The sequence below is a fragment of the Chionomys nivalis genome, chromosome 2, assembly GCF_950005125.1.
Source record: "Chionomys nivalis chromosome 2, mChiNiv1.1, whole genome shotgun sequence".
Lineage (NCBI taxonomy): Eukaryota > Metazoa > Chordata > Mammalia > Rodentia > Cricetidae > Chionomys > Chionomys nivalis.
In genome coordinates this window covers 1,323,356-1,335,858 of record NC_080087.1, presented here as the reverse complement: position 1 = coordinate 1,335,858, position 12,503 = coordinate 1,323,356, and the positions used below count along the sequence as shown (strand labels likewise).

At 33.1% G+C, this 12,503-nt stretch overlaps 1 protein-coding gene across 1 annotated transcript; it reads right to left on the bottom strand.

The window, feature by feature from the left end:
• Nucleotides 1–4,304: 4,304 nt before the first annotated feature.
• Nucleotides 4,305–5,258, bottom strand: LOC130869889 (olfactory receptor 10AG1-like). The gene has a single exon (XM_057762373.1). It carries the CDS (start codon nucleotides 5,247–5,249, stop codon nucleotides 4,305–4,307), a length of 945 nt encoding a protein of 314 aa, XP_057618356.1. The 5' UTR covers nucleotides 5,250–5,258.
• Between the last annotated feature and the right edge of the window lie 7,245 nt (nucleotides 5,259–12,503).

Genomic DNA, 12,503 nt, shown 5'->3' with positions numbered 1-12,503 from the left:
GTGAATATGATTTCTAGACACTCAGATGGTAATTATTCTTGTTCTATTTCAGAGCCATGACATCTGAATGGACCCATCTTTGTTGTAAACTCTTTTTGGCATAGATGACTCTTGTAATTTGGGGAAGTCCTCTCAAAGTCAAATCCTAATAATTGCTAGTTTTACTTTAGGGAAAGATGTGAACTATTTCCACGTGTTGCAGTTGAGGATCTTACTGACAAGGTTTTGTTTTCCTTTATATTTCTCCTGACTCACAAATCCAGGCCATCCTGTCCTAAAGGACAATGAGCCTATGTTCTTCCCTACATTCTGGGCTCTTTATCTTGCATATTTAGAGTACTAGAACCCTTTTCAGCACTGGAGTTTGTATTCCTAAATCAACTTTTAAAAAATTATAGGCAAAAAAAAAACAAACAGCATGAATAATGAGCAGAATTTAGGCAAGTGTTTATGGGTCACACCTTACACAATTATCTTAAGGATACAGTCACTTTTACTCATCCAACTTGCATTTCTATTGCTACTTTAGAACACTTTTCCCAAATCTCATTTTCATTGTGTTCTGAATTCTGTATCTTTTTACAATAGCATTACTGTCACTCCTTGTACCTCTGCATACATTATAAATGGAAGATATCTTGGTCTGTTTTATATCCTATCACTAAAGTACCAAGTAAATATTTTGTGATTGACTAAAATATAACAATAACCTGAAGTATCTCAGAAACCAGAACATTGCCTTTCCAACAATTTCCAAAAAAATAATCTTATACTCATAATAAAGTACACTTTTGTGGTTTGTAATTAGGAATTCTAATTATGCCATTCCTAGATAATAATCAAAGTCACATGGACTACTGTGTTTCAGAAAATTCTTTGCAAGATCACATTGTCCTTTAAAGACTCTTTTTAATGCATAAAAGTTTGAAAAGTAAATTGCAATTCAGCAATACACACAGAAGAAATGCACACATGAAAATCGTTTTTATAGGATGATTTGAGAATTTTGTACAAGTTATTCTGATCACATTCACCACTTAACCCATCCCCTAACTCCTACAACCTATAGATCTTTTCTGTGTCTTGTCCCAATTTAGAAAACTTTACTTCAAATTCTCATGCAACCAAATTTGTGCTCCTGGGAAAGGATCATCTACTTTAGACAGAGTAGAACCACCAGAGGCCAATACATTTTTATACAAAATTGATTTTCTTGCTCCAAGAACACATCAACTGCAAAATTCTCCTCAGTTAGAGGTGGAAGTTCATTACCCCCTACATACTTGTGCTAAAATGCTGACTCCTGAAAGTAAAGATGTTTTAATTTCTGGATTCTTATAGATTCACTTGGTTAAAGTTCATCAAACAATGTTCATTTGATATGATATTCAACATCCCATTATCACATAACTCTTGTGTCTCTAACATCTTTGTTCTCCATCCAGGCATCAACTTCGAAGCTTCATACAGTGACAACTTTACTAAACCTTCATTCAAGGGCAGTCATGACACATGCCTGACTTCAGCAGCTTTCTTGAAGCATGGAGGCAAATCTCCTAACCCATTTTTTCTATGCTAAACCCTAAAACCAGAATCATGTGGCTGAAGGTGCTGAGCTCTGCAGCTTAAAGGACCTGGAACATTTTCCCTTCATTCCATTAGGTCTTTATCAGCTTTCTGTCCTTTACTGCCTAAGCATGATTCTCCCGAAACTTGTTCTGTAAACTAGACTGCCCTCAAATTCAGAGATACACCAGCCTCAGTCTTCCCAGTTTTGGGATAAAAGGTGTTCCTCAGCATATCCATCAGTAAGTTTTCCTTTAGTTTCCGTTCACAAATTGGAATCTTATCTGGGTGGTACTTTGTCATTGTGAGCACTTCCTATCTTCCACTTCTTAGTCCATTTATCTCCTTGAACACAGGACTTAGTACTTCCTGAAGCACTTTTCTCCTCAAAATTTACATTTTGTAATTTACTCTGCTCAGCTTGCTATCTTTTATTACAAACTGTATAACAGCTGCCACTAATAACTACAGAGCAGTGTCTATACTAAGCTGTTTTAAGATTTCCTCTGCCAAAAAAGTTAACCCAATACCACGCAATTAAGCTACAGACAATTTCTTCAGACAAGGGCAAAAAGCAGTCATTTCTTTAAAAAAAAAAATCACAAAGCCAGTCTCTAGGTCACATAATATCATTCTTCTCCTCTGAAACCTCTTGATTCCCATAATTCATCAATTCAACTACAGTAACACTGTTTTACATGCTCCTACTTATGGCTCATTTAAGAGTGATTAAAGTATCTTTCTGCTTTTGTAACTCAAATGTCCAAAGTATACATTACGCCAAGCAAAAACATGAACAGGCCTATCACAACACCTCCAAAGTTTCCAATCACCAACTTCTGTTTCAGTTAGCATTTTCATTGTTGTGAAAAGGCACCATGACCATGGTAACACTTATAAAGGAAAATATTTAATTGAAACTGCAGATTACTGGTTCAGAGGTTCTGTCTATTCCCATCATGGTGTAGAACATGGTAGCATGAAGGCAGATGTAGTGCTGTAGAAGTAGCTGAGAGTCCTACACCTTGCAGACAAAAAGAAATTGTCTGAGATTTTGGAAAGTATCTTGAGCAAAGAAAGCCTTCTCCATCAAGTGGTAACTTCCTCCATATGTACTCCAACAAAACCATAATTTATTATAATGCCAATCTCAATTAGATTACAGGAATCAATTGTAGTGGGAACTGCGGGCTGAGTTCCTGCCACCCAGCCGCCTGGCTAGCTTATGCCCCAAATAACAACACACAAATTGTATTCTTTTAAACACTGCCTGGCCCATTAGTTCTAGCCTCTAAATGGCTAATTCTCACATCTTGCCTAACCCGTATTTAGTAATCTGTGTAGCACCAGTCTTACCGGGAAAGATTCAGCATGTCTGACCTGGCGGCTTGCTTCATCCCGTCTGCCCTAGAAAGGAGAGGCATGGCGTCTGGCGTCCACCTCACTTCCTCTTCCTCCCTGCATTCTGTTCTGTTTACTCCACCCACCTAAGGGCTGGCCTATCAAATGGGCCAAGGCAGTTTCTTTATTAACCAATGACCTTCCTCCATCAGTCAATTAAATTCAAGCTACCAGACTTCTATTCCCCATTGTATGGCTTTTGCAAATTTATACTCAATCTTTCATGATGTTCGCTGAACACTGGGTGAGGGAAGTTGATAAGGATTCATGCTGATATTGTACACTGGACATATCTTATTTAGCAAGTAAATACAAAAGTACCCACAGACCAGTATTAGGGGCAGAAAAAAAAAAAACATCCCACAACATCATAAGAAATCTTACAAGGAAATTTAATTTTCAGTGATTAAAAAGCCCTTTGCAGATGTTTATTTCTTACTCTCTATAAAACTAACCTTTCACCACTACAGTGGTGTTACTGCACAGATGAGACCTGTCTCTTTGGTTGCTAATTTTTGTAGATCATGCAATTTAGATTTATAAATATTTCATATGAAAATAGACTGATTAAGCTTACTGTATTTATCCAGAGATTGTGATACATATTGCATTTTCTTCATGGCGAATGTGCATAAACATACCTGCTTAAACTGTTAACAATAGATAAGAATTGAATACTCAGTTCTGTAAAAGACACTTATATATCAAATAAAGTACTAGGAATATTAGAAAAGGAGACACAAAAGAAATAGAGAATGACAGGAAGGGGAGAGTAGTTAGAAAATACCAATAATTGATCTTAACAAAGTAAAAGAGATTTTGAAGAAACAGCTTCTACTCTTCTTCACTGAGCCTGAATGAAACGGCCCCATCAAAAATAAGTTATGAAAATGAAGAGGAAACTTCCTCTTCCTACAGAAATCTTATCTGCTAGCAAATTCAGTGAGAGCAGTAGTCAATGCGCTCATCTGGTTAGGCACAATATATTCAAACATGTGGTCACACAGAGGGCCTCAATTATCTCTGTAGTTTATGAAAGAAAAAAAAGACATATATGTGGGTTAGGATTAGGATGGAGGAGTTGAGTTTTGAGAGGAATGGGGAATGTATTATACACATGTAGAAAAAATCGAAGAACAAATTTAATTAAAATGTCTCATTAAGCATACAACATTAACAATATAACATAATTAGTGTATGTCTATAGAAAGTAATGGTATACTAATTTTTAAAAGTAACAAAAGAGGTAAAAACAGTAACTCAAAGGACAAATACAGATGTAACAGTCTATGGTAGAACTGTGGTTGCATTTAATCACTGTACATATGTCCGTTGCACTACTCTCTATGCAATAATCTTCTCAGAGCTGCAATCACTTCTTTGTTCCTAAGGCTGTATATCATGGGGTTGAACATGGGGGTCACAACCGTGTAAAAAAGAGAGAGGAGTTTGTCACTTAATGCAGAATGTCTTGACTTTGGCATTAAGTAGGTAATAGATGCAGAGACATAAAACAAAATCACCACCACCAGATGTGAGGAACATGTGGAGAAGGCTTTGGTCCGTCCTTTAGCTGTTGGCAACCTAAGGATGGTGGCAATAATTTTGCTGTATGAGGTCAATATTAATATAAAAGGGATTGCAGCAAGCAAGATAGCCACTACATAGACATACAGCTCATTAACAGAAGTATCTCCACAGGCCAGCTTGAGTACAGGGGCTATGTCACAGAAGAAGTGATCTATCAGGTTAGAGTTGCAGAAATGTAGAGAGAATATCTGACAGGTTTGCCCTAGCTGGAAAGGCATGCCACCAAGCCAGGAGCCCACTGCCAGCTGTGTGCATTTTGTCTGGTTCATGACGAGAGGATAGTGCAGAGGGTTGCAGATGGCCACATAGCGGTCATAGGACATCACAGCAAGGAGTATACTGTCCGTAGCTGCCAGCATTAGGAAGAAACACATTTGTGTGGCACAGGCCAGAAGAGAAATGCTTCTGTCCTGGGTCCAAATGCTATACAGAACCCTAGGGAGAGTGACTGATACATAACAGATTTCCAGAAAAGAGAAATTAGTCAGGAAAAAATACATGGGTTTGTGTAGCGTAGGATCTATTCTGGTTATCACAATTATGAAGCTGTTTCCAATTATGATAGTCACATACATTATGGAGAACATTCCAAATAGAAAGCCCTGGAGGTTGGGAAGGTCAGAGAATCCGAAGAGAAGAAACTGTGTCACTGTGGATGCATTGTCCTCTTCCTTGATGCCTGTGTGTTTCATCTGTAGAGATGATTCAACAAGGAGTACATTTACTTATCCTCATCTGTGTTATATAATTCTGAAACTGATATCTTCACATTTGGATATTTTCATGTTTTAAGTTTTGCTTGTAAATATATATGCATATATAGATATGTTCATGTAAATATATTTGCATACATATATATGTTTATGAAGATATATACATAGAAATAGTCTTTATTCACTTAAAAGTTATCTATAGAAAAATTTATCCTATTTTTCATTTGGTTTTCTAAACTCCTTTTCACCCAATAATTCTGCATACATGCAATTTCATATAATGCAAATTTAATTAAAAATTAGTGATTAGCTGACAACTACATTTGATGAGATTTTATTTTATATTTAAAATTTTTAGACGTTTGGTGTAAAAGTCTATGCAATCAGCATTCATATTCTTTATATTTATGGAGATTTTTAAACTATTTGTAAATTAAAAGATATAGTAATTAAAGCTTTTTTCTTTTTTTTTTTTTTTTTTTTTTTTTTTTTTTTTTTTTTTTTTTCCGGAGTAAAACAGATTTATTTCGTGACTCAGTTTCCTCTTTTGTGACACTGAAACTTCAGAACACATTTCAAACTCTGTGTTGGAGTTAAGCGAGATAATAAATAAAACAACATCACACGTTCAAACCATTTAGTTCATACTGTATAGCTAGGTAAGCAACTGTATTTATGCACTTAGCTATTTGAACTTGATATTGATATGGACAGATCAGAGAATCATACTTTTCCCCCCAAATTGTTTGGATAGAGCAGTTACAACAGACATTTTGAGCAAAGGTTGCCAGGAAGGGTAGAACATTTCTACAGCACAGACTTTCCTTCCTAGTACATATTCTGTAGTTTTATTTGATTGTGGTGCAACAGCTGAAGCCATACCTTTATGAACGCTAGATGATCTGCCTACCCCCATGGTATTTCCTCATCTCCTGTATGCAAGTTATAGACACTAATTGCTAAAACAAACTGCCTCAAATCACTTAACTTTTCTTTCTGTGTTTCTGTCTCTGCCTTTTTATCTCTTTCTTGTCTTTTTGTGTAGGTGAGTCGGTTGACAAACTTTAAACTCTCATTTTTATACTAAGAAAGAAATTCGGTAGAAATTTCAAGTAACTATAAGCATTTGGTTTTAATTAATATTTTGTAAATCTTAGCTGCTATCACCTTTGACACAATGATTTTTTTAATGTAGACATTGTGGTATTAATTAAAATCCGTAATATAGATTGTAAAAAGTTTTACTAATGAACTTTAGAACTTTACATTAATTTAAATAAAAATAGAGATGGACTCTACTGAGACAACTACTGAGATAAGCATGTGATTTTTGATTTAAGCCCATTATGGTGACTATATTTCAAAAAATTAAAAATTATATAAATATATATATGTATCTTTATATAATTTTCTTAATTCTGAATAGTTTTTAATGACAAAATTATGTAGAACCAAATGAAAATATGCTAATAATTTTATAACATTTTCAGATTCACTTCTGTAAGATCTTAACAATCTGCCACCAGGTGCTATTTCAATGATCTTCAATGAGTATTTTCATTCTCTATTTTTGATAGGTGTATTTTATATTATTGAAACATTTAAACATTTACTTAACATAAAATATGAAGTAACAGAACTTAGCACATACTATGTTGATAATTATGATCCTTAATGTATTATTCTCGCATATTTCATAGGATTGTAAACGTTGTTTATTTGGATCTTGTATCACCAAATGTCAGGAAAGTCATGAAAAGCTCAGCAGAAATGGTTTCTAAAGCATCATCAAAATAAATGATTTATTTTTTCTTTTAGCTACTTTGTGTAATTTTATCCAAATGCTGATATTAAAATGTAAAATATATATAAAATATAAAAATACAAATTTGTTGTCTGTTAAACATAGTCTATACTGTTTGGAATTAAGTACATTGTTATTCTTACCGTGATTTATTGACATACAATAGTAAAATTATAAAGAGGTTTCTTTTTCTAAAGTCAAGAGTTTTTCTTTATTTGAAACAGAGGTCAAAATATATTTTCCTGACATAGCATCCTACTCTATTTAAAAAGGAATGTTTTCTACCCTGGGGACAATGACTTTCCCAAGTTAATTTCTAATTGTAGAGAACTCCTTTCTCCTGTCATTCATGATTTTAGTACAACAAGAATACAAATTGAATATATATAGTGTGTGTGTGTGAATGTTTGTTTTTGTTATTATTAAGAAATATTACCAAAACAAATATTTTAAATTTGTAGGTATTTTTTTTTGTAGCCCTGAAGAATGAAACTTAGGCTTCCTGATGGAAAAGAAACACTCAACGACTGAATCAAATTTTCTTCTCTTTTATTTATTGAGGTAAGGGACCGCTAGATGACAAAAAAAAAAAAAAAAAAAAAAAAAAAACCGCTGTGATCAACCTACCTATGATTTTATTTGTCTGAAATCAGTGGTTTCTGATACATACCTAAGTGTAACTTCATTTTATATACAGTAAGACAGTTGAACAAGAATGTAAGTGTACACTTTCTAAGAGTAAATTGAAAGGTACCTTTTGACACCACAGACCCAACAACATTTTGATGTCTTATATATGTCTCTGATTCAAAAATATATTGTCAAGTATGAGAACATTTTTCTCATCTGATAAATAAATAGATAAATAAATAAATTCATAAAACTATCCATGTTCCATTATAAACTATTTGAACCAGGATGGTATATATAAAAAATGAATTTCAAGTAACAATAACACATCAAAAACTAGTTGCAAATCTACAACAACTGGGAGGATAGACTTCTAAATTTACTGGCTTCCTGGACTACCATTGATGGACTAGATTTTTCAAGATTTAACAACAATTGCATTCAGGTGTTACAATCTAAAATCCAACTATTCGTTCTTTGAGTTCCCCATCAATGATAGCCCTTTTTAACCATGAATTCATATGCACAATTTTTATCAAAACCACAAAAAATGTATTAACACAGATTACCTCACATTCACAGAAAATGTAAGAAAATATTAAATGACTGTGAGAATCTGTATTTACAGAAAGTTAAGACTGTGAATAGAGAATTTTTGACAAAGAATTATGTATTGTCATTGAGGCTACAAGCTGATATTTTCCCAATGATGGAAGATTATGTATTAGTTTGCCAATTTTAAATAATACAATTTGCATTAATGTGGTTACATTCTAGATATTTACTTACTAGTATTACTGTAAGTCATTTTGTTTTTCCATATGTTTATATCACACCCTATTGGTGATAAGCATCTTTGATGTCTTTTTTCTGCTTATTACCTTAGTAAACTTTGATGCTACTTGCATCTTTTGTACAAAGATGAATAGCAATTAAGGCATGAATTCTAGAAATTGATTTTTATTTTAAGTAAACAAGGCAAATGGCATTTACAATTATTAAAAGTCATTTCCAAAATTTTATAGCATTTACACCCCAGCACACATAATGTCTCACCAATATGACTAATTAAAGTTTGACTAACAAGGATAACAACAATAGACATGCTAAGGTTGTCTGAGAAATGTTCAGAATGCATTAACTGTACCAAACAACTAAAGACAACTATAGACTACTAAGAGCAAAAGAAAAAGTCTTCTGTATTTACCAGACAAGAGCACAGCAGTAGGTTATCCAATACCAAATGATCAGTCTTGAAGACATACAAACAAGTAACACAATACAGATTGAGCAGGTTGTATTCAGGAATATGTATGTATGTATGTATGTATGTATGTATGTATGTATGTATGTATGTGTGTATATATATATGTGTGTGTGTGTGTGTGTGTGTGTGTGTGTGTGATTGTAAGGAGATCACTTGGTTGTTCTGGCCATTTAGATGGGTAATAATCACATAGAAACCATATTATTTAAATACACTGCTTGACCCATTAGCTCTAGATTCTTATTGACTAACTCTTACATCTAAATTTAATCCATTTCTAGCATTTTACATTTAACCACAGGCTCATGGCCTACTAGCAAGGCTGCAGCATGTCTGTCTCCAGCCATGGCTCCATGGCTTCTCTCTGACTCCGTTCTTCTTTCTCTCAGAATTCAGTTTAGTTTTCCATGCCTACCTCTATTCTTTTGCCCTATTAGGCCATGCCAGTTTCCTTTATTAATTTAACAATCATATTCATAGCATAAAAAGGGGAATCCCACATAATATAGTAAAATATTAATGCTAAAGGAGATTGTGAACTTGAAAGAAATGTAGAAGGAGTATATGGAAGTCTCTGAAGGAAGGAAAGGGATTGAGAATTCGATATATTTATGTTTAACATAAAAATAAAAGTAAATAAAATAATTTTTTTTTGAAAATAAAAGATCAACCTTTCCTTTAGTGTTATTTTTATACTGATCGTTCAATTCCCTTGAAATGGTTTTTTAGGTAAAGTGTTGTGGGACCGGCAGGGCTGCTTACCGCCACCCAGCTAGCTTTACCCGAAATAATTACACGGAAACTGTATTCTTTTAAACACTGCTTGGCCCATTAGTTTTAACCTCTTCTTGGCTAATTCTCACATATTAGTAAAGTTAGTTTGAAATGTCTTTTTTTATTATTTTAGTTTTCTCTATTTAAAGTTTCTTTTTTAAATTTTAATTCCATTTTCCATACAATTAACTTTTATAATGATTCTCTTTTCTTAACTCCTCCCAGATTTTTGCCACTCTCCTACTTAACGCAATTTCATGCTCCCCCTGAAAAATAACAACAACAACAACAACAAAAAACCATAATAAAACATGGAGTCAGTTTCTGTGGTGGTAAACTTCTCCTCTTATCATAATAGCCATAAAATGGAAGCAAACTAGAAATCCATTAATGAACAAAAAGATAATATGAATGTGGTACATTTGAACAATAGAATATTATACAACTGTTAAAATGTATAACCTTCAAATTTTAAGGTATTGAATAGACCTAGAAACAATTATCCTGAGTGAGGCAATGAAAAAAGACAAATATTATTTTCTATCTTATGTAGAATCCAGTTTTTAACCTTTGATATGTGTGCAGCAGTGCAAATAACCAGAGAGGTTAGGTTCTTTAATATGTACCTAATGAAGAAGAGTAATTTTCAAAGGATAGGAGATGGAATACAGTGTTATTTAAGTTTGTAGACTTCAATTCAGTTTTCTTCATCTTTGAAGAGCATCACTAACTTAAAGTTGAAAATCAAATTGCGGTAAGGATGTGACACAGTATAGAGGACAGTCATGAATTACTTCATTGGCACAAATAAGTAGATATAAGAATAAATAATAATGAATGAGCTTATCACTTGATTTTTGAACAGGTACCTAACAAAACAACAGGAGCCCCTCTCATAATCAGTGTCATGAATTACAAACCTCAAGCTCCAAACTTTTCTTGCTTCCTTTATTCATTAGTAAGAAAAAAAGTTTGCAACTATAGTTGAGTTATTTTGTGAATATTTTTGAGTATTTCTGAATTTCATCAGTCTATGTCTACGATGATGAGTGTGTTCTCTAATATGAAAACTACGTTATTTGTTCCTTCATAAGAGTTTCTGTGGTCATGGTGTCACTTCATAGCAATAAAAACCCTAACTAGATAACATTCTTAGACTGAGAAGCCACCACACCAGGAGCCCACACTTCTAGATCAGCATAATATCTTACTACAGTTTAAATTTATCTTTATATCCATAGGTAAATGTAGCTACAAATCCTTATCAAATCCGACTCTCCTTACACCAAATGGAAGCCACAGGAAAGATATTCCAAAACTAAAATGAAAGCTGTCATATGACCCAATTAAACTACTATTTATTCAATCTAATTGAAATCAGCACGTCATAGAGATGTTTTCCAAATCACTTTGATCTACAGACATTTTCTTATTAATTATTGCATCTTTAATACAATGAAATGTGATTCTATGGTTAACATCTCTATTTTGGCAATATGGACATACTTTTGCCATGTTTGGTGGTTTTCAGTACAACTATAAAATAATAGAAACAACAATAGCAACAACAAAATCAAAACATGACTACATATGTAAGCTGACACACTACCCCTGTTCAATTTTAAACATATCACCATAATCTTGGTTAAAAAAACTTCAAGTCCTTTAACTTAATACATTTATGGAAATGTGATGTAAACACTAATTTAAATATGAGAAAATTATATGTATGAAGATATTTAAAATAGTATATTTTATGGCATAAAACAATTTTGGATAGTTTAAAAGATTTTGAAAAGTATGTCTATTGTTATTGTTATTCAAGGCAGCCGTTTTTAGTGTCACAGCAGGAATCCTGGTCTTCTGATTCGATGGTTCACCTCCTCTTTTCTGTCATTCTTCCTCAAGCTTAGAAGCAGTTGAGTTGAAGAGCTTGACTCTTCACAATCCATTTTGTCAGTGTTATGTGTAGTTGTGGTTTTCTTTATTTGCTTCATTTGCTATAAAGAAAAGTTTATTTGATGGGGGTAACTGCCCTGAAATCATATAACTATATGCACTCAAACAGCACAGAAAGACTAATAAGTTTGCATTAAAATATTTGTTTATCTCTCTCTCTCTCTCTCTCTCTCTCTCTCTCTCTCTCTCTCTCTTTCTCTCTTTCTCTCTCTCTCTCTCTCTCTATATATATATATCATCTAGCTAGCTAGCTAGCTATTATCTATCAATCTACCATGGATCTATCTATCTCTATCTCATCTATTATCTATCTATCACCTACTATCTATCTATCACCTACTATCTATCTATCTATCTATCTATCATCTATCTATCTATCTATCTATCTATCTTTCATGTATCTATCTATCGTCTATTATCTATCTCTCTATCATCTATCTATCTATCATCTATCTTTCTATCTCTCTATCATCTATCTCTATCTATCTATCTATCTATCTATCTATCTATCTATCTATCTATCTATCTATCTATCTATCTATCTATCTATCTATCATCTCTTTATATCTATCTATCTATCTATCTATCTATCTATCTATCTATCTATCTATCTATCTATCTGCTATCTCCCTATCAAGTATCTGTCATCTATGTATCTACAATATATCTACCTATGATTGATCATTTATGTATCTATGTATTTCTATATTTTTTACCTATGAGTACATAATTTATGTACTTATGTATCTGTCTATCACCATCTATCTATTGACATACAAATAATAATCAAAGAAAAAAG